Below are 23999 nucleotides of genomic sequence, written 5' to 3'. Positions count from 1 at the left end.
AACACGTTTGCTCATATAGTATTCCTCTTTTTAAGGAGATTCCTCAGATACGCCAATAGAAAACTCCCTTACTCCTCACCTTACCAACAGATATAGCACTATAACCAAAGGATTTACGAAGTACCTGAGCAGCTAAGGAGAGACACATTCCAATCTCTCCATGGCCTATGCCCAGAGTTAATTTGGGGCCCAAACTATCCAGGGAGAGACACTCAGGGCCTGGATGTCTTACTCACCTGTCTCCTAGGCTCTCTCCCTCTCGGTGGACAGACAGCGAGTTCTCTCCACACCTCCTCGCAACGTGGACATAGACTAGCCTCCTAAGGGAGAAGGCTCAAGACGCCTCGTTGGTAAGCCGCTAAACCCCTGTCCACCATCTGTCCCTGGGGATAAAGTCAGGCTAATCACCCCCATCTTCCCTTCTCTCCCCTACCCTTCTGGCCTGGCCCATAGTTACTGTCACAACCCCAATCACTAGTGGAGGTAATAACTGTACAAGCCCTTGGTCATTGGGCTATCACCTACAATTTGCTCTATTGTAGGTTCTCAAACATTACAAAAAGAAACATCTGAGGACATTACTTTAAATATGTTTTCTATCCAGCACCTGACCGTTGGCTGTGCATATTTTTCCTTTTTCCAGACATCACATGGAAGTTGCGCCACAACTTTTAATTCAGACCGTTGATATTTATTTGTAGACATGATAACACTACACAGAACAATAACATTGTTACATACAGAAACTTTAATTGTTCACATCTTCTTTAAAATCACAATGAGTGTCTGAATGATACCCCAAAAAAGCCTATGGGCAATACTTAACATCCGCAAAATGGCACTAAACTCACAATATTGTGAGTACTGTAGAACTTCAGTGCAGTTTCACAGCTGTAAGTGCTGCCCTCTGTGTCCATGTTAAGATGTAGATTTCCCCCCCCCCCCCAAATAAAATAAATAAATAAAACAGGCAATAAATATCTTCCAATACAATGCATTACTTAAGGCATACTCTACTTTAGACAACTCTGGGGTGAAAGGGAGTGTGATCAGGGAGTGTGAACTTGTGATCACAATGACAGGGGAAGCTAATGCTTAGCGCTCAGACAAAACAGGTATACATTTCCATTGCTATTTGGATGATGCGTCCTTGAATATAGACAAAGCGTTTTTCCACTTCTTGCCTACTGAACACAGTGTTCCCTGTTTCGCACCATCCCAAAACAGTAGGTATTTTCATTATTTTGAATTGACCCGTTTCTGTTTGATTTGTGTGTATTCAAACTGGAGTCAACCCCTCATATCATTCATTGCACTACAGTGGAATGCACTGGAAAACCAAGCACCCAAAGCAGTACAGTAGATAACATCTTTACCTCATCCATCCCTTGCTTTACATATAGTACGCTATGCACAGTCTTGGATCGTTAGACACGAGGAGCCATTTCCAATTTGAAGCGTTCTATAGTGCATTCTGTGTGTGTGCGCCATGTGTACTATGCCTGTGTGATTGCACATACTGTGTCAGTGGCAGTGAGAGAAGCACAATGTGGCGCTACAGCCTACTTCTGGAAGCACTATAGGAGGACATGGGCTGCTGTGTGTACAGGCGGACATTTTGCCAAACCACTATCATTAGTGTACTGGGAACATCCCTGCTCAGGAATTCAGAAGGACACATTCTCCATTACAACTGTTATATTCATACAATAATTTAACACCATCTCATGTTACATTATGGCTGTTATGCCCATGAAAGTTGTTTTTTTTGGACACTATTATACAAATACTTTTTTTAATGGCCTTTTGGCAGTTAAACTACAGTACCCACAACCACTGGGTGCCAGGACTAGGAAATGGTATTATAGTATGGCAGGTACAGTAATGGTTAGCACATGGTTGTTAGCACATTAATCCTACTGAGCATATTGGAAAATGTGCTTTTCATACAACAGTTCAAAGCAATTTACACAACAAAATAAAAAGATAAGATTAAAAGTACAATAGACAAGTGAAGACAGCATAGTGAAATCAACAATGAGTATACATATAAGCAGGATGACCCAATATACAATTATATTGAGGGGTAACAAACCATTTAGTGTTACAGAAATATCCACTAAAATAAGTTATCATTTTCATGTGGACAGTAGTAGAATGGCACTAAATACACATTGGCTTCACCATACAGTATCGGACCTAGCCTGGTCCCAGATCAGTTTGTGCCATCTTGCCAGCTCCTTGTCATGCCAAACAATGTGCAAGACAGCACAAACCGATCTGGAACCAGGCTTTGTGACCTATGAATCCCATATCTTTTCTCTAAGTTAAGTACTGCACAAGAAAATGACCCGATCTAATTGGCACTAGGGTGAAGTTGCAGTAGACTGGTCCCAGATCTGTTAGTGCTGTCTTACCTTGACCATACTCGAGTTTGTCAAGACAGCACCAGACAGATCTGGGACCAGGCTAAGGATGCAGTGGGTCAAGTTGAGAGCCTAACCCCACCCAGTTACTGTATTGGTAAGGGTGTTTATCTAAGTGGCACAGTGAGCAGCATGCAAAGCTGTTCTCATGTCATATATCAAAGTTGTAAATAGGAATAGTTATTCTGATGTTTTTGTATGAGAATTCAAATATTTGTTATGTTCACACATCATCATGTGAAACACGTATCACGACAACAGGAAGAGAAATAAAAGCTGATCAGAAAAGATAGAGGAGTGAGAAGACAGACTGCTGCAAATCCACTCAACTCAAAACTCACTTTGCTTTTTAACTTGTGAGATGCCTGCTTGGAAACATAAAATAAATATTCGAGATTCCTCTGTGTTCGTTGCTGTATCTCCTTAAATATTCTAAAAGGTTTGATATTTGATTTTAGACACGTTACACACACTCAGACAGCTCTTCAATCAAATGTTTGTCCTTTTTCCATGCTCACAGTACATTCCCTGTTGATCTATCCATACAGTAACAGCAACAAAGACTTTCAGGAGGTCAAGAAAAGTTTAAGACGACATAATCCTCAAGAGACCATCTTCGAAACACTGCCATCTCACACAAGTTCAGCATTTGAGACCTTTCCATTGCCCTCCATGTAATATTCCAAGATGAGACAAGGGAGAGCTGCTTCTGAATACTACTCAGACATAAAGACCCTATAACGTAACAGACAAACGTATGCACATGTCCTACCATAGGAGGAACTAGTTACTCAGTAAATTTGTTCTGCATTTTCACCCTTTTCAAATCCACACTAATTCCAATACACCTATTCTTCTGTCCCGTCTCCCCAATCATTTCAACTCCTCCTCTTCCTTGTTGCTGCCCTGGTGGCAGGGGCGGGAGCATCTGTCATGGCAGGGGCTACTGGATGTGGCAGGCTGAGGATGAGGTGGCTTGGCAGCACATGCAGGTGGGGTTGACTGATTTGGGAGGGATCAGATCCAGATCCTCGTCGTCAGGGATCTCGTCTAGCCGGTAACCGTCCTTCAGAAGCTGGATGTTGAGGTCCTGGTTGATCTGCTGCAGGGGACAGAGTGGACAAAACATGACCATTTCCCAATCATAATACAGTGTGTTCAGAAAGTATTCAGACCCCTCGACTTTCTCCACATTTTGTTCGTTACAATCTTATTCTAAAATAGATGACGATGTCCCCCCTCATTAATTTACACACAATACCCCATAAGGACAAAGCAAAAACAGGTTTTTAGAGATGTAAAAAAATTCATATATATTTTTTTACATGTCACATTTATATACAGTGGGGCAAAAAAGTATTTAGTCAGCCACCAACTGTGCATGTTCTCCCACTTAAAAAGATGAGAGAGGCCTGTAATTTTCATCATAGGTACACTTCAACTATGACAGACAAAATGAGGGAAAAAAATCCAGAAAATCACATTGTAGGATTTTTTATGAATTTATTTGCAAATTATGGTGGAAAATAAGTATTTGGTCACCTACAAACAAGCAAGATTTCTGGCTCTCACAGACCTGTAACTTCTTCTTTAAGAGGTTCCTCTGTCCTCCACTCGTTACCTGTATTAATGGCACCTGTTTGAACTTGTTATCAGTATAAAAGACACCTGTCCACAACCTCAAACAGTCACACTCCAAACTCCACTATGGCCAAGACCAAAGAGCTGTCAAAGGACACCAGAAACAAAATTGTAGACCTGCAGCAGGCTGGGAAGACTGAATCTGCAATAGGTAAGCAGCTTGGTTTGAAGAAATCAACTGTGGGAGCAATTATTAGAAAATGAAAGACATACAAGACCACTGATAATCTCCCTCGATCTGGGGCTCCACGCAAGATCTCACCCCGTGGGGTCAAAATGATCACAAGAACAGTGAGCAAAAATCCCAGAACCACACGGGGGGACCTAGTGAATGACCTGCAGAAAGCTGGGACCAAAGTAACAAAGCCTACCATCAGTAACACACTACGCCACCAGGGAGTCAAATCCTGCAGTGCCAGACGTGTCCCCCTGCTTAAGCCAGTACATGTCCAGGCCCGTCTGAAGTTTGCTAGAGAGCATTTGGATGATCCAGAAGAAGATTGGGAGAATGTCATATGGTCAGATGAAACCAAAATATAACTTTTTGGTAAAAACTCAACTCGTCGTGTTTGGAGGACAAAGAATGCTGAGTTGCATCCAAAGAACACCATACCTACTGTGAAGCATGGGGGTGGAAACATCATGCTTTGGGGCTCTTTTTCTGCAAAGGGACCAGGACGACTGATCCGTGTAAAGGACAGAATGAATGGGGCCATGTATCGTGAGATTGAGTGAAAACCTCCTTCCATCAGCAAAGGCATTGAAGATTAAATGTGGCTGGGTCTTTCAGCATGACAATGATCCCAAACACACCGCCTGGGCAACGAAGGAGTGGCTTCGTAAGAAGCATTTCAAGGTCCTGGAGTGGCCTAGCCAGTCTCCAGATCTCAACCCCATAGAAAATCTTTGGAGGGAGTTGAAAGTACATGTTGCCCAGCAACAGCCCCAAAACATCACTGCTCTAGAGGATATCTGCATGGAGGAATGGGCCAAAATACCAGCAACAGTGTGTGAAAACCTTGTGAAGACTTACAGAAAACGTTTGACCTCTGTCATTGCCAACAAAGGGTATATAACAAAGTATTCAGATAAACTTTTGTTATTGACCAAATACGTATTTTCCACCATAATTTGCAAATAAATTTATTAAAAATCCTACAATGTGATTTTCTGGATTTTTTTCTTCTAATTTTGTCTGTCATAGTTGTAGTGTACCTATGATGAAAATTATAGGCCTCTCTCATCTTTTTAAGTGGGAGAACTTGCACAATTGGTGGCTGACTAAATACTTTTTTGCCCCACTGAGTATTCAGAACCTTTAATCAGTACTTTGTTGAAACACCTTTGGCAGCGGTTACAGCATCGATTCTTCTTGGGTATGACGCTACAAGCTTGGCACACCTGTATTTGGGGAGTTTCTCTCATTCTTCTCTGCAGATCCTCTCAAGCTCTGTCAGGTTGGAAGGGGAGCGTCGCTGCACAGATATTTTCAGGTCTCTCCAAAGATGTTCTATCGGGTTCAAGTCCGGGCTTTGGCTGGGCCACTCAAGGACATTGAGACTTGTCCCGAAGCCACTCCTCTGTTGTCTTAGCTGTGTGCTTAGGGTCTTTGTTCTGTTGGAAGGTAAAGCTTTGCCCCAGTCTGAGGTCCTGAGCGCTCTGGAGCAGGTTTTCATCAATGATCTCTCTGTACTTTGCTTCATTCATCTTTCCCTCAATCCTGACTAGTCTCCCAGTCCATGCCGCTGAAAAACATCCCCACAGGATGATGCTGCCACCACGCTTCACCACAGGGATGGTGCCAGGTTTCCACCAGACATGACGTTTGGCATTCAGGTCAAAGTGTTCAATCTTGGTTTAATCTGACCAGAGAATGTTGTTTCTCTCAGTCAGAGTTCTTTAGTTGCCTTTTGGCAAACTCCAAGTGGGCTGTCATGTGCCTTTTAGTGAGGAGTGGCTTCTGTCTGGCCACTATCATAAAGGCCTGATTGGTAGAGTGCTGCAGAGATGGATGTCCTTCTGGAAGGTTCTTCCATCTCCACAGAGGAACTCTGGAGCTCTATCAGAGTGACCATTGGGATCTTGGTCAACTCCTTGACCAATGCCCTTCTCCCCCAATTGCTCAGTTTGGCCGGGTGGCCAACTCTAGGAAGAGTCTTGGTGGTTCCAAACTTCTTCCATTTAAGAATAATGGAGGCCACTGTGTTCTTGGGGACCTTCAATGCTGCAGAAATGTGTTGGTACCCTTCCCAAGATATGTGCCTTGACTCGGAGCTCTACGGCAATTCCTTCGACCTCATGGCTTGGTTTTTGCTCTGACATGTACTGTCAACTGTGGGACCTTATATAGACAGGTGTGTACCTTTCCATATCATGTCCAATCAATTTAAATTTACCACGTGGACTCCAATCAAGTTGTAGAAACATCAAGGATGATCAATAGAAACAGGAAGCACCTGAGCTCAATTTCAAGTCTCATAGCCAAGGGTCTGAATACTTGCGTAAATTAGGTATCTGTTTTTTATTTGTAATAAATTTGCAAAAATTTCTAAAAACCTGTTTTCACTTTGTCATTATGGGGTATTGTGTGTAGATTGATAAAAAAAAAAAAATCCCCTCAATTTTACAATAAGGCTGTAACTTAACAAAATGTGGAAAAAGTCAAGTGGTATGAATACTTTCCGAATAGACTGTAATAAAGAGCCACACACGTTATTATTGATTTGAAATGTCACAATGTTTTAGGTAAAACCTAAGCGACTACAGAAATGCTATGGGTCGTGCAAGTGCTAGTCATTGTATAGTCGCAGACCTAACACCAAGTAATGATGTAAAAAGAAAAAGACTCAAGTGAGACAAAAATAAAATGACTACTTAAACACATATAGACAAACACATGGATAGAAATGTATGGTGATGAAATGTATGGATAAATCACGACTGATGGAAACGCCAGTTATACATTTACAAAAGTGAATGGTGATCAGAGGAGAAAAGATACAGGTTACAGGATAGAAGCCATGGGGAATTGACATAAGCAGGGAAGTGACATGACAGGTTATGCAGTGCTTATGACAGCTTATGGTGACATTAGCTGTATGTAGTGCATAGATACCTGGTCCCTCAGACATCTCACCTCGGCTGAGGAGTATCCAGACGAAGAGTATCTGGACATGTCAAAGTCATCATCACTGAAACAAGAAGAGATGATTAGTCTGACACCTAGACCTCCCAAACACCAGGACGTAACACAAACATTGATAGGGACAGTAAAAAAAAAAGTTAAATAATCAATACAATATTGTGCTATGGAGCTTACATTTCTAGATAATAAAAAGGGAACTGTAAACTCATTTCGGGATACTTTTGAAAACATTGCCCAGCATTTCAGTGTGTTCCCTTCCAGAAAATGATTTATGAAAAACACAGTGTTATATTCTAGATCTCCAGGCATCTCCCCAGCAGATAATTAGGCACCACAAGGAGCTGACATTTCAGCAGGATTGATTTATTCTAACAGAGACAACCAGCAGAGACAATCTGGAACGTTCCATTGATCCTGACTCCAGGAATGATTGGCCCTTTTCTTAATGAGGCTGAACTAAATCAGACATGCCCAAAGACAATAAACACAAGTACTTTCATACATGTGTTTCTTGTGTGTGCGTTTTCGAGTAAGGGCACATGACATAATACAAAATTGTGTGTGTGTGACAGAGAACAACAATGGTAGTGCAATTGAGTGCAAGTGTGAGAGACAAATGAGAACAACCGAAAGAGAATAATTGGGGAAGTGAGTGTGCATGCTTAAGCTGAAATAAGTGTCTCTCTCTCTGTGTGTGTGTGAGTGTGAGAGAGAGAGAGAGAGAACATGACGTCATCGTTGTGATGGGTGCCAAAAAGCGCAAATCGGCAGATAAAGGTCATGGAAAAACAACACAGGGTACAGGACCCATGTATTCGTTCCAAATGGCACCATATTCCCTTCATAGTGCACTACTTTTGACCAGGGACCTAGTAAAAAGCAGAACACTATGAAGGGAAAAGGGTAGAAACGGGTGCCATTTGGGACGCATCCCATCTGTATCACACGCTGGGCAGGGAGCACTGAAGGAGGGAGGACACTGAGCCTCTTTTCCCGGCGGTCCAAATCCCAAACCCCCTAATCCGGCACCCTGGGAGAGGATTTTCCCTAAATTTGGGAATGACTCTGCCTGCTTGCCGAGAGAGGGAGGCTCAGAGCGGAGCTGTAACAGCCAACAGAGCAGTTACACTTTTCCTGCTTTCCCCGAGTCGGATCACTCTTTTCTGGTATGTGCTACTCTTTCAGCCTGTATTGAATAGTAGAAGTAGTTAGTCCCCTACGCACTGTGACTGAGCTTTGAAAGGCTGAAGGCGGAGGTCTGGAAAAAGTCTGTTGGACGCCAGTGTCAGAGAGAAAGAGAGTACACATCGGCAAGATGTGAGATGGATATCTTCTTCTCACCCTTTTGAAATCCCATTCAGAGAAATATTACATTCACAGTTACCTGTCTGTATCCAGCGCTACCAGGGGCTTCTCATCTGGGCTGGTCTGGTCTAAAGAGGAGTAGCCTTTGTTTGGCACCACCAACCTAAAGGAGAGTAGAAGAAAAGACACAAAACGTGTGTGAAAATGTCATGGGGATCCTCAAAGTAACATTTTCAAGTTTTCAATAAAAAGGGCAATATATCCCAAAATTGTAAACTTGAATGTTAGCTCAGTTTCAGTTATGTGGCGCCAAAATGAAGATATTCTGGTTCCTGGGTTTCTCCTCCGATCTCTTGAATACAACAGATCTGTGGCTAAATCTGGGCCAAATCTGGGATATCATAAAATGGCATGAACCAGCCTCCTCCTCAGCAGCAGCTGTTAGCCACAGCAGGGGTTAGTACTCTCCTAGCCTGGATAGAGCGCTTTTGGCTAAATCGCCAGCCTCCAATCTAATGGGTGCTGCACATAATCTGGGGCTCTGGGTGTAGGGGGAGCTGCTTTCACATCTCTGCTAATCCACCGAGGGACTAGGATTACAGACAAAGGGAAGGGCACCTGTTAGTGGGTTTGACTGAACCAGGCCCATACGCTTATCAACTAGAGTGAGTCTGAATTTATCATTCACACAGACCCTCATTTCTAAAGTCCCTGTTTAATTATGAATGGTTTATAAAATGTGTTTTGTGTATTTCTGATACCATTTAAGACTTTCTGGTCGATGATTTCTAAATCCCCTTTTCCATCTGTTTACCCAGAAATCAAAGCTTTTTACCTATGGCTAAATTATAAGACGGAAAATACAGACTCAGCTTTCATTTGACACCCAATTTGATATGATCAATTAAGTTCACGTTGGTGCTCATTGGTCCTTTTCCATGTATATGCCCCAAAATAATAACATGGTGAGGAAACCATAACGTTTGAGCTTGTTACCGTGTTCTTGCCATGACGTTGTTCTTCTTGGGTTGCTGGTTGACAGGGCTACCCACGGTGCCATTTTTTACTGATCCCTTCCTGGCCAGCTCTCTCTGTTTCTCTGCCAATCACAGGAGATAACATCATAGTTAGAAACAATTAACAAACAAGGCAACAGTAAACATGTAGTCCCCCATGAATGATGCAGCGCCCAACTTTGGGCCAATTGAGACAGTGCGTGTGACTAACAAATTTCAGCTAATTACTTCAGCTCCTGCCTTGGGCCAATCAATGTCATTTTGCAAATTCTGGATCTCTACGGCAAGACGCATCATTCACCTAAGTTTCTTCAAAATCGGACCAGGGCTGTCTAAGATATCATGTGTCACTAACATATGAAGGAACAAACAGAGAGAGATCCAAAGTCCCCTCTCCAATTTCATCGTGGGCGACAATGAGGGAAAGTGTCACCCCCTACATCCCCATTGTCTTCCAACAGGTGGTGTCATTCCTAGACGCCACACAGTCCTCAGCGTAGTCGTCACCACTATTTTATGCAAGACAATGCCCCAACACCCTTTTCCACAATGTATTCAATTGTTCATCTGCTTTGCTTTCTTTAGTGGGTCTACAATAAAACATGTTGCTTTCAGGTCCATCACTACCTCCTACCTGAAAATGACTAAAAACAAATGATAGTAGGCAACCGTACTGCAACGCTGGTTGTGCTGACATATGGAACACTGTGGTCATTTATAACTCATATAGCCCTACTGGAGGGGCATGTGGGGTTTATAATGTAAACTTTGGGCTTGACTTTTATGGGACTTCCACACTGTCGTCTGTGTGCTTGGAATTCCTCTGCGGTCCAGTAGTGAATAAGCAGGCTGCCAAGACAATGATTGTGATGCAAAGCTTAATTAACATCAACATGACACTTCATTTATTTAATCTCTGAAGCACAGTGCTGCTGACCAACTGAGTACATGATAGGGTTATGGGATTGGAAGCTGTGACCTCAAAGCCCTTTCAAAATTCCTGCCCTGGGATATGTTGAGTAACTTCATCCTGTTACTGCTAGCAAAGGCAGAATGGCTATTGGGTATTGGCTTTAGGCAATATACCCCAAACAACCACAGCAATGTTTAGGGAGATCAAACACACTAAAGCTTTATTAGGCTTTATTGTGGAAACCGTTTAATAGGAATACAGTGCATTCGGAAAGTATTGAGACCCCTTGACTTTGTCCACATTGTTAGATTACAGCCTTATTCTAAAATGTATTACATTATTTTTCTCACCAATCTACACATAATTCCCCAAACTGACAAAGTGAAAATAGGTTTAGACATTTTTGCAAATTCATAAAAATAATATTAAAATGTAAACATTATTTACATAAATATTCAGTATTCTGTGTCAGAGAAAAGGCCCCAAAAAATTGTCAAAGACTCTAGTCATCCAAGTCATAGACTGTTCTCTGTGCTACCACACGGAAAGCAGTATCGGAGCGCCAAGTCTAGGTCCAAAAGGCTCCTTAACAGCTTCTACCCTCAAGACATAAGACTGCTAAACAATTTATCAAATGGCCACCCGGACTATTACCATTGACACTCCACCCCCCTTGTTTTTACACTGCTGCTACTCGCTGTTTATTATCTATGCATAGTCACTTTACCCCTACCTACATGTACAAATTACCTCGACTAACCTGTACCCCTGCTAGAGTTGCAAAGGGTCGAAAACTTTCTGGTAAAATTCCCAGAAATGTTCCATGGGAAGTTAAGCCTGGGAATTTTGCTAAAATTCTTCTTCTTTTTTTTTAAAAGTTTGCTTATAACAGTGAACCTTTTTTTGTGGGATACACAAGGCAATTCTAGGTATTGTGGCATATTTTGGTTAACCTATCCCCAATTCAATGGAATTACAACCCTCTGCATGCACAGTGCATTCTTCCATCACATGTGTAGCTGATTCTCAAGATCTTGCACACTAATGAGATGCTATTGAGCCCACACTACTACACTGTCTGAGCCAAGGACTACATGCTTTCTAGTATGTTTTGATTACAATACTGGGTGGGGTGAATATATTTAATATGACATGCATGATTTTCTGTTTACTAGTAAATAGTAGCCTACAGCAAAGTGTGTTTAAATCATTTATAACTTGTTAATTTCGACTAGTTAGTTTTTTCTACCATGTGGGTTTTAGCTTGCTTGAGCCTGCTAACTGAGGAGTGTTAATTCACCTGTTTCCATACATGTTTAATTTTAAAACATTTATCTTACAAAATGAGTTATTTAATCTAACTGCTTAACTATTTATCTGTACATGGAATTGTATTTGTTTTTTTTACTAATTATTTTCTAATCTTTACACAAAAATGCCATGGGCACTATCTGATGTGTGGATAATTTTCACTGCAGCCAATGTAGAAGGAAAAGCTGTGTACATTTGCAAATACTGTGCCAAATCATGTGTTGGACCACAGAAAGTATTTGCACTGGTGACAGACAATGCTGTGAATATGAAGGCTGCTTGGTCTAACGTGGTGGAGTCCTACCCTCACATTACACCCATTGGCAGTGCTGCTCATGCACTGAATCTGCTCCTCAAGGACATCATGGCACTGAAAACAATGGATACACTCTACAAGCGAGGCAAGGAAATGGTTAGGTATGTGAAGGGTCATCAAGTTATAGCAGCAATCTACCTCACCAAGCAAAGTGAGAAGAATAAGAGCACCACATTGAAGCTGCCCGGCAACACCCGTTGGGGTGGTGTTGTCGTCATGTTTGACAGTCTCGTGGAGGGGAAGGAGTCTCTCCAAGAAATGGCCATATCACAGTCTGCCAATATGGACAGCCCCATCAAGAGGATCCTCCTGGATGATGTATTTTGGGAGGGAGTGGTAAGCAACCAAAAACCTATAGCAGTAGCCATTGCACAGACTGAGGGAGACAATGCCATCCTGTCTGATGTTCAGACACTGCTTACAGATGTAAGAGAAGAAATCCGTACTGCCCTTCCCACTTCACTGTTGCTCCAAGCAGAGGAAACTGCAATTCTGAAATACATCAAAAAGTGTGAAGACTTCAGTCTGAAGCCCATACACGCCGCAGCGTACATGTTGGACCCAAAGTACGTTGGCAAGAGCATCCTGTCTGGTGCAGAGATCAACAAGGCCTATGGTGTCATCACTATCGTGTCTCGCCACCTTGGCCTGGATGAGGGCAAGGTTCTTGGCAGTCTGGCAAAGTACACTTCCATGCAAGGGCTTTGGGATGGAGATGCAATATGGTAGTTGTGCCAACATATTTCATTAGCCACCTGGCAGAAGAGACTTTGGGGATCTGAGGCTCTTTCCCCTGTTGCCTCCATCATCCTCCAAATCCCACCAACATCAGCCACCTCAGAGCACAACTGGTCCTTGTTTGGGAACACACACACACACAACACTAAAGCACGCAACAGGCTGACCAATACAGGGGTTGAAAAATTAGTGGCCATCCGGGCAAATTTGAGGCTTTTTGAGCCTGACAACGAGCCATCCTCAACAAAGTTGGAAAGTGACAGTAAAGATGAGCCCTCAGAGTCTGATGTTCAAGAGGTGGACATTGAGGAGGGACAGGGAGAAGACATGGAAGTCTGAGAGGAAGACAACCAAAGCTTTAGTTCCTAAACTCATTTTTACAGATGTACAGTTGAAGTTTACATACACCTTAGCCAAATACATTTAAACTCATTCACAATTCCTGACATTTAATCCTAGCAAAAATCCCCTGTCTTAGGTCAGTTAGGATCACCACTTTATTTTATGAACGTGAAATGTCAGAATAATAGTAGAGAGAATTATTTCTTTCATCACATTCCCTGTGGGTCAGAAGTTCACATACACTCAATTAGTATTTGGTAGCATTGCCTTTCAATTGTTTAACTTGGGTAGCCTTCCACAAGCTTCCCACAATAAGTTGGGTGAATTTTGGCCCATTCCTCCTGACAGAGCTGGTGTAACTGAGGTTCGTAGGCTTCCTTGCTAGCACACGCTTTTTCCGCTCTGCCCACAGATTTTCTATAGGATTGAGGTCAGGGCTTTGTGATGGCGACTCCAATACCTTGACTTTGTTGTCCTTAAGCCATTTTACCACAACTTTGGAAGTATGCTTGGGGTCATTGTCCATTTGGAAGACCCATTTGTGACCAAGCTTTAACTTCCTGACTGATGTCTTGAGATGTTGCTTCAATATATCCACATAATTTTCCATCCTCCTGATGCCATCTGTTTTGTGAAGTGCACCAGTCCCTCCTGCAGCAAAGCACCCCCACGCTTCACAGTTGGGATGGTGTTCTTCAGCTTGCAAGCCTCCCCCCTTTTCCTCCAAACATAACAATGGTCATTATGGCCAAACAGTTCTATTTTTGTTTCATCAGACCAGAGGACATTTCTCCAAAAAGTACGATTTTGTCCCCATGTAAAAAATCCAAACCGTAGTCTGGCTTTTTTAGGGCGTTTTGGAGCAGTGGCTTCTTCCTTGTTGAGCGGCCTTTCAGGTTATGTTGATATAGGACTAAACTTACTTCAGTATCAAAAGTAAGTATATTTTATCAATTAAGTTTAAGTATCAATCATTTCAAATTCCTTATATTAAGCAAAGCAGACGGCACCATTTTCTTGTTTTTAAAATGTACAGATATATCTGAGTGCCAGGGGCCTTGGCTAATTTGTGCATTTGTGTTTAGTGAGTCTGCCAGATCAGAGGCAGTAGGGATGACCACGTGTTCTCTTGATAAATGTGTGAATTGGAATATTTTCCTGTCCTGCTAAGCATTCAAAATATAACGAGTACTTTTGGGTGTCAGGGAAACTGTAGGAAGTAAAAATAACATTTTCTTTAGGAATGTAGTGAAGTAAAAGTAGTCAAAAATATCAAAGTAAAGATACCCCCAAAAAACGACTTAAGTAGAAATACTTGAAAAGTACTTTACGCCACTGGCTATAAGACTCGAAATTGAGTGCAGGTGCATCCTGTTTCCATTGATCATCCTTAAGATGTTTCTACATCTTGGAGTCCACATGTTGTAAATTCAATTGATTGGACATGATTTGGAAAGGCACACCTGTGTGTGATTTGGAATAGTTGACAGTGCATGTCAGAGCAAAAACCAAGCCATGAGGTAGAAGGAGTTGTCCGTAGAGCTCCGAGACAGGATTGTGTCGAGGCACAGATCTGGGGATCTGCAGCATTGAAGGTCCCCAAGAACACAGTAGCCTCCTCCATCATTATTAAATGTAAGAAGTTTGGAACCAAGAACCCAATGGTCACGCTGACAGAGTTCCTCTATGGAGATGGGAGAACCTTCCAGAAGGACAACCATCTCTGCAGTACTCCACCAATCAGGCGTTGGTAGAGTGGCCAGACGGAAGCCAATCTTCAGTAAAATGCACATGACTGCCCACTTGGAGTTTGCCAAAAGGCACCTGAAGGACTCTGACCATGAGAAAAAGATTATCTGGTCTGATGAAACCAAGATTGAACTCTTTGGCCTGAATGCCAAGTGTCAAGTCTGGAGGAAACCTGGAACCATCCCTACGGTGAAGCATGGTGGTGGCTGCATCATGCGGTGGGGATGTTTTTCAGCGGCAGGGACTGGGAGACTAGTCATGACCGAGGGAAAGATGACTGGAGGAAAGTACAGAGCGATCCTTGATGAAAACCTGCTCCAGAGCACTCAGGACCTCAGACTGGGGCGAAGGTTCCCCTTCCAACAGGACAACGATCCTAAGCCCACAGGCGAGACAACCAGGAGAGCCTTGGGGACAAGTCTCTGAATGTCCTTGAGTGGCCCAGACAGAGCCCGGACTTGAACCCGATCAAACATCTTTGGAGAGACCTGAAAATAGCTGTGCAGCGACGCTCCCCATCCAACCTGACAGAGCTTGAGAAGAATGTGAGAAACTCCCTAAATACAGGTGTGCCAAGCTTGTAGCGTCATACCCAAGAAGACGAGGCTGTAATCGTTGCCAAAGATGCTTCAACAAAGTACTCAGTAAAGGGTCTGAATACTTATGTAAATGTAATATTTCAGTTTTATTTGTAAGAAATTTGCAAGAATTTCTAAAAACCTGTTTTTGCTTTGTCATTGTGGGGTAGTGTGAGTAGATTGATGAGGAGAAAAAACAATTTAATCAATTTTAGAATAAGGCTGTAATGTAACAAAATGTAGAAGTCCAGGGGTCTGAATACTTTCCGAATGCACTGTATCTTGGTTATGACTTTCAGTCAGTAACTCAAACCTATTTTGATAGCTCTAGGCCTATGTCAATAAACAAATTCAGCAAAACATGGTAAAGGAGTAATGTTACAAAGATGCATGCCAAGGAAGAATCATGACTTTGGTGCATCTGACTGAACCTGCCTTTCTACATGTCGCTGTGCTAGAAGCCTATCATAAATATTTATTGTGCTTACGCAAAGAACACAGCATTGCTCCAAAAATAGATGAACTACTGAATGAGAATAACACCGTTGACTCATTAATACATTCTGTGTTGTGGATATGTGGTGTAGGGATGTTATATGATGTACCGTTTCATCTTTAGCTCATTTAGTACAAACATAGTTCACCGTTTTATCTTTTGTTTTAGATGTAATGTGGGTGCTTTGGTGTCTTTGGACCCCAGGATGAGGCAGCAGCTAATGGGGATCCCTAATAAATACATTAACCAATTGCTATAGCTGATTCACTCAGTTTGATAGCATGCCATCAATTTATGCATTTGCTCAAATGCCACAGCTGGTGGTTGTATGTTATATATTGACTGACAGACTGAATGATTTAATAATTTATAGACAGAGAGATGGTCTTATTGAAGGCCACCGTGTGTTAGTAGAAAACAGACACATTGATGTTGTACAGAAAATGAGGAGTGGATATCCTATTATAAGGCTCACCTATTTTCACTTGCAGTGGGGAGGGCTTGTAGTTCATGGCCACTGTTTCCCCTTCTCTAGTATCGGAGTCGGCCTCTGAGGTGGAGGATGCTGCTGGGTCCTGCCGCAAAAAACAAATTATGATTAGCTTTCCCAGGTTTGATATTGTCATTTTCTGTCAGAGGTGTTCAACTTTTCTTTTTTTCCCCCCACCTTTATTTATCCAGGTAGGCCAATTGAGAACAAGTTCTCATTTACAACTGCAACCTGGCCAAGATAAAGCAAAGCAGTGCGACAAAAAACAACACAGAGTTACACGTGGGATAAACTAAAGTAGTCAACTTTCAAGATTCACTGTGGTTGTTTTACATTTGACCTCAGGCACAAATCAGCTTCCATAAGCGACAGTCGTATTTTTAATTCCAAAACAGGCAGACTTCAGCTTAACTTCACAACCGGTGAAAATATTTGTATTATTTGACCATGCCCAAAAGGCCTTTTCCAGCCCCTTGAGCACCTTCTTCCCTCATCTATGGCGTTCTACTTATATTTTACTGTTTAGTTAGCCTCTGCTTCCAGGCTTCGCTCACGTGAGGTGAAAGCCTGTGACAGAGACTACTGTTAAGTGTGTGCCTGCTTGTGACTCTATGCTTGGCCAGTTTCCACTGCCAGAGCATTCTACTTGTGAGACTGGGCTGGGAGAAGGCCAGTGAGGATGTCTGTGAGTGACGTCACTCGGGGGCCGTGGGAGAACAGAGGGGGTTCCTGTAGGACGGGAGTGTGTCCCAAGTGGAACCCTACGTAGTGCACTACTTTGACCAGGCTCTGGTCACAAGTAGTGCACTATAAAAGGTAAAAGGGTGCCGTTTGGGACGCAACAGAGCTGCTGGAAGGTCTGGCTGGCTGGTCTGCCTACTCCGTTGACAGAGCCCTGCATTATGTTCACCACAAGCCTGTCACAGCCAGCAAAGTAGGCCGGAGCAGAGATCCCACAAGGGCAGCCTGAAAGAACCCTGCATTCTCTCCAGGGAACTGCCTGGCTGCCGTGGTGAAACAACAGACCACTAACAAGCAGTACAGCAGGCAGAGCTTGAAACTACTATACAGCACCTAGTGAACATATCCAGTCCCTCTCTTGCACAGTTTTCCCATTCTGCTGACTTCAATTTTACAAGCCTAGTTGATTACATTTAAACACGTACTGTGTAGTCTACACTGTAGACAGACCTAAGTGTCATTACGTAATAGCCTATATTTATAATTTAGCAGACACTCATCCAGAGCCACTAACACACACTGTTATTTCGCTCCCAGAACAAGTGTTAATAATGGACTCAGAGCTTTTTCCCCTGTCTAGTACAATTCATACCGGCACTGGACACAAACAACGGCTTCATCCGGTGAAATATTGTTCATTAAGCTGAACGAATTAATCAAAGTGACAACGTGGTGCTAACAGAGCACAGGGACATGGAAAAGTACAACAATGAGCTATTCCCACTGTAACAGCCTGCAAACATCAGGCTATTTTTGTTCTGCTACAAAGACCCATTATTTTCTTTATGAGGTTTTCCAAGCACCAGCTTCTCCTTCTACCCATTCAGAGTCACACCTTAGCTCACACAATAGAGGTCTGAGCAGCTGGAGAGAAAAAAAAGATTATTGAAGTAATCTCCACTCACAATAGATGAAGTGTGGATGATGTGTCAAATTATGGAATTATGTTCTCCTTGAGGTCTTTAATCTAGTATGGATGCATGTAGAAGGTGCATCTGTTTTTGTGTGTGTTTTGATTAAGTGAGCTCTCATTGTGCAGAAGGTGTGAGGGATACATGTTAGAGGTCATACGACATATCATCAACACACACTGATACATCTTCTATATGCATCCTGCTTGATGAAAGACCTCAAGGACATCATACCATACACCAGTTAAACTAGGTGTGTTTCCATTGTCTAGTCTGGTCAGCTATAACCTCCAGAGCTAACAGCAGTGGTGGAAAAAGTACCCAATAGTCATACTTGAGTAAAAGTAAAGATACCTTAACAGAAAATGACTCAAGTAAAAGTGAAAGTCACCCAGTAAAATCCTACTTGAGTAAAAGTCTAAAAGTATTTGGCTTTAAATATTCGTAAGTATAAAAAGAAAATGTAATTGATGAAATATACTTAAACTTCATATGGCTGCATCCCGCTACCGGGATCGATATGACAACAGCCAGTGAAAGTGCAGGGTGCCAAATTCAAACAGAAATCTCATAATTAAAATTCCTCAAACATACATGTGTCTTATATCATTTTAAAGGTAATCTTGTTGTTAATCCCACCAAAGTGTCCGATTTCAAATATGCTTTTCAGCGAAAGCACTACAAACGATTATGATAGGTCACCACCAAACCACAATAAGCACAGCCATTTTTCCAGCGAAATATAGCAGTCACAAAAACAGAAATAGAGATAAAATTAATCACTAACCTTTGATGATCTTCATCAGATGACACTCATAGGACTTCATGTTACACAATACATGCATGTTTTGTTTGATAAAGTTCATACTTATATCAAAAACTCTGAGTTTACATTGGCGCGTTACATTCACTAGTTCCAAAAACATCAAGTGATTTTGCATAGCCACATCGTTTCAACAGAAATACTCATCATAAATGTAGATGATAATACAAGTTAAACACATGGAATTATAGATATACCTATCCTTAATGCAACCGCTGTGTCAGATTTCAAAAAAACTTTACGGAAAAAGCAACCCATGCAATAATCTGAGACGGCGCTCAGAAATATAATAAAATTAGCCGCCATTTTGGAGTCAACAAAAACAAGAAAATACATGATAAATGTTTCCTTACCTTTGATGAACTTCATCAGAATGCAGTCCTAGGAATCCCAGGTCCACAATAAATGCTTGATTTGTTCGATAATGTCCATTATTTTTGTCCAATTAGCTACTTCGGTTAGCGTGTTTGGTAAACAATTCCAAAGTCACAAAGCGCGTCCACTATAACGTGACGAAATGTCCAAAAGTTCCATAACAGTCAGTAGAAACATGTCAAACGATGTACTGAATCAATCTTTAGAATGTTGTTAACATACATCTTGAATAACGTTCCAACCGGAGAATTAGATTGACTTCAGATGAGTGGTGGAACGGAGGTCCTCCTCATGTGAACGCGCATGGTGAAAGCATGGTCAGCTCGTGGCAGTGGTGACTAATTCCTGTCTCCTTCGGCCACCCTTCACATTAGAGTCATCAGACAAAGTTCTATTGGCTGTTGACATCTAGTGGAAGCCGTAGGAAGTGAAAACTCATCCATATCTCGCTGTAATTTCAATGAGAGCTTGGTTGAAAATCTGCCACCCCCTTCCAAACGGGAAGTGGAACTTCTCAGGTTTTTGCCTTCCATATGAGTTCTGTTATACTCACAGACATAATTCATACAGTTTTAGAAACTTCAGAGTGTTTTCTATCCAATACTACTAATAATATGCAAATATTAGCAACTATGTCTGAGGAGCAGGCCGTTTACTCTGGGCACCTCTGTGCACCTTTCATCCAAGCTACTCAATACTGCCCTGCAGCCATAAGAAGTTTTAAGTATCAATCATTTCAAATTCCTTATATTAAGCAAACCAGACAGCACCATTTTCTTGTTTTAATTTTAATTACGGATAGCCAGGGGCAAGCACCAACACCCAGACATCATTTACAAACGAAACATGTGTTTCGTGAGTCTGCTAGATCAGAGGCTGTAGGGATGACCATGGATGTTCTCTTGATAAGTGTGCGAATTAGAATATTTTCCTGTCCTGCTAAGCATTCAAAAAGTAACGAGTACTTTTGGGTGTCAGGGAAAATGTATGGAGTAAAAAGTACATACTTTTCTTTAGGAATGTAGTGAAGTAAATATGTTGGCGGGAAAATTCCAGATCCCGTCAGTTAAATTGGATGTGGCGTTTGGCTTAAATACATGTCACCCTTCTATAGTGCTGTTTAAGTTAAAGGGAGTGTTGGCACAACCCAACTCAAACCATAGCCTAATTCTACACAGGACAGCCTGTTTTATTAATTTGAAGTCAATTTAAGAACATTTGAGAGGCAGTTGCTAAGTTGATTCATTTGCTTTACCATTCACAATGAACTGATTAGCATGAGAATGCACAGAGCTCTCTGTGCAACAGAACAGCTGGCTCTTTGACTCTCTGATATGGGTTGAATAAGGATAGACTACAAGTTGTCATTGCGGTCTACGTAGACCTAACAGACCTAGCCATTGGATTTTCTTCAAGTAAATCAGGCTAGAAGTAGAAACCAATACTAGCAATCTAAAAAAAAATAAAAAAAATAATCACTGACAGCAGTAGTACGTTGAAGTCTTTTTACAAAAACAGGCTTGAGGAAAGGTGATTGTCAATGTTGAGAATTTAAAAGAAGCAGGCTGAGAGAAGAAAATAATGGCAATGATGGAGCTCTACCATTCATTTATGACCAACACACACAAATACATTAAGGCGTAACCAGATAAAAGCATTAAATCCATGCCAGCCTTAGCAGACGTGAGAAACACGAGAACATGGACTGTGAATCAAATCGATATGTTGAAGAGAAGCGAGATAGGTCTAAATTATTCTCTGATTTTGTGGGGGGGGGCACCTAATAATATCAAGGAAGCCCCCACAGTGTAGTTGCACTATATCTTTTTCACATTCAAAGTATTTTCTATCCAATGCACCTTGAAAGAGAAGATATAAAACCAGCAGACACTAGACCTTCCATGGAATGAATTTGAGTAGTTGAGGAACTGAAGTGTATGGGGCACTACGCATATTGAGAGGTCTGAATGGTGAAAACCCATAAAGAAACAATGAAGGACACTGAAAGACCTAGTTGTGGTGGTGAACCTATACTCATCCTGCACTGACAGGCACCTGCAGTCCCTGTTGAGACTCAAGAGGTACAGAAAGGTCATTCCTGAAACACCATGCATATATCGAAGCCAGAATACACAAATTAAAAGTGAACTGACACAGTGTCCAGACCAGTGTGCTTATATACAGTGCAAGTGCGAATGTTAATCTGTATCCAGAGTTAAGCCTATCAGTGGTATAGTACTGTAATTCTCTCCTCCAGACGAACCTACCATCTCGGGCTATGCATCAGCTGAGGCTGGGACTGAGGCTGCCGGGCTGGGGCTAGGCATCAGCTGGAGACAGCGCATATTCACCCAGCCAGCAGTCGTCATCTCGAAGCGAGCTCTACTTCCCCCTCCCCAATTAATAACACGTCACCAGTTTGGTTAGAAACTAATCTCGGTGGCAATGACGGCCAGACGAAGTCCATTCAATAAAATGTTATCGGTCAGAAGAAATGCTTAGGAAGACTCAAACATAATTGTCAAACGGGAACCCACCCACCCCCACCCCAAGCAAACAACACCAGGCAGTCGCTAACCAGCTGTCTGACAAGGATTTGACAAACACACCCGTACACGCATTTACATTCTAGTATAGGCTTAATTTCAAGGTAATTTGAAGTCAAATGAAGCTAGCAATAAACTAAACAAGACATTGCACTTGCCAAGGGCTGCGTCTCCGTAACTGGGGGTACTTGGAACCTATCCATTTCTTCTTCCTTCATCATTTTCGACGATTTGTGTTAGCTAGCTACACCGCCAAACCGATGTAAGATCTTAATACTTGTAAGCACAAAAATACTCGACTTATTCCTTAGGTTGTCGCATAAACGATCTGTTATTCTTGTGTGATTCTCGTTTGTTTTCTGCCTCTAGTCAGTCAGTAAGGCATGGTCAGATCTGGTGACTCAACCAAAACAGACAGAGCTACGTCGGTCCTAGTGATCTGTCATTCGCGAACAAACGGCTCTTTTTGGATGTGTCTTTTTGGTGAACGTCGGGAACATAATGGAATCGGTGAAAGAGCCGTACATTTGGCTCCCTGATTTGCATACTGCTTTTTGAGCTCAAAACAACGTTTTTCTGCGGATAAGTTACAAAATAATTATCTAAAGAGGGTGAATCCTCACTGCAAAAAAAGTAAATAATGGGGAGAGCGCGTCAATCTGGTCCACGCCGTTTTGGAGCCAAATGAGCCGGCTCTTTTACGGGAATGGAGCCAAATGAGCCGGTTCACCAAAAAGACTCGGAATGACCATCACTAGTCGGTGCCATCTTCCGGGTCTGGAAAAATTCATACATTATTCATGACATCACCGTCCAATCATGGACGACTGATGATGGCAATATGAGATAACGCTTGAAAAACATAAATTTAGGAGATCACAACAACCACGTCGACAATATAGGAGGTCTAGATTAAAGCATGTCAGATAAAGGCTATATATATATATACATATGTAAATGTAAATGTAAATATTTGTATGAACATAACAAGATTCAACAACTGAGATAAAAACTGAACAAGTTCCACAGACATGTCACAAACAAAAATGGAATAATGTGTCCCTGAACAAAGGGGTGGGGTGGGGGTGGGGGGGGGGGGGGTCAAAATCAAAAGTAACAGTCAGTATCTGGTGGGGCCACCAGCTGCATTAAGTACTGCAGTGCATCTCCTCCTCATGGACTGCACCAGATTTGCAAGTTCTTGCTGTGAGATGTTACCCCACTCATCCACCAAGGAACCTGCAAGTTCCCGGACATTTCTGGGGGGAACGGCCCTACCCCTCACCCTCCGATCCAGATGTACTCAATGCTATTGAGATCCGGGCTCGTCGCTGGCCATGGCAGAACACTGACATTCCTGTCTTGCAGGAAATCACGCACAGAATGAGCAGTATGGCTGGTGGCATTGTCATGCTGGAGGGTCATGTCAGGATGAGCCTGCAGGAAGGGTACCACATGTGGGAGGATGTCTTCCCTGTAACCCACAGTGTTGAGATTGCCTGCAATGACAACAAGCTCAGTCCAATGATGCTGTGACACACTGCTCCAGACCATGACAGACCCTCCACCTCCAAATCGATCCCGATCCAGAGTACAGGCCTCGGTGTAACGCTCATTCCTTCGACGATAAACCTCGAATCCGACCATCACCTCTGGTGAGAAAAAAACGCAACTCGTCAGTGAAGAGCACTTTTTGCCAGTCCTGTCTGGTCCAGCGACGGTGAGGTCCTGCCTTACAACAGGCCTACAAGCCCCCAGTCCAGCCTTTCTCACCCTATTGCGGACAGTCTGAGCACTGATGGAGGGATTGTGCCTTCCTGGTGTAACTCGGGCAGTTGTTGTTGCCATCCTGGTGCTGTCCCGCAGGTGTGATGTTCGGATGTACCGATCCCGTGCAGGTGTTGTTACACATGGTCTGCCACTGCGAGGACAATCAGCTGTCCGCCCTGTCTCCCTGTAGCGCTGTCTTAGGCATCTCACAGTACAGACATTGCAATTTATTGCCCTGGCCACATCTACAGTCCTCATGCCTCCTTGCAGCATGCCTAAGGCACGTTCATGCAGGTGAGCAGGGACCCTGGGCATCTTTTTTTTGTGTTTTTCAGAGTCAGTAGAAAGGCTTCTTTAATGTCCTAAG

General features: G+C 42.5%; 1 protein-coding gene across 4 annotated transcripts; it reads right to left on the bottom strand.

Annotated features, from left to right (window-relative positions):
* Positions 1-669: 669 nt before the first annotated feature.
* Positions 670-22329, bottom strand: LOC129845122 (protein FAM219A). 4 transcript variants are annotated; one of them, XM_055913117.1, is made up of 6 exons: positions 22021-22329; positions 16452-16551; positions 9514-9616; positions 8597-8680; positions 7183-7258; positions 670-3528 (listed from the first exon to the last, which is right to left on the bottom strand). In XM_055913117.1, exons 1-6 carry the CDS (start codon positions 22081-22083, stop codon positions 3370-3372), a joined length of 585 nt encoding a protein of 194 aa, XP_055769092.1. In that variant the 5' UTR covers positions 22084-22329; the 3' UTR covers positions 670-3369. The 4 variants fall into 4 exon arrangements, with proteins under 4 accessions (XP_055769092.1, XP_055769093.1, XP_055769094.1 ...); XM_055913118.1 differs by having other exon boundaries at positions 7204-7258; XM_055913119.1 differs by lacking the exon at positions 22021-22329 and adding an exon at positions 21584-21850.
* Between the last annotated feature and the right edge of the window lie 1670 nt (positions 22330-23999).

The sequence above is a fragment of the Salvelinus fontinalis genome, chromosome 3 (assembly GCF_029448725.1).
Source record: "Salvelinus fontinalis isolate EN_2023a chromosome 3, ASM2944872v1, whole genome shotgun sequence".
NCBI lineage: Eukaryota > Metazoa > Chordata > Actinopteri > Salmoniformes > Salmonidae > Salvelinus > Salvelinus fontinalis.
Note: the sequence above shows the minus strand (reverse complement) of the source record. Positions and strands in the feature narration are given on the sequence as shown.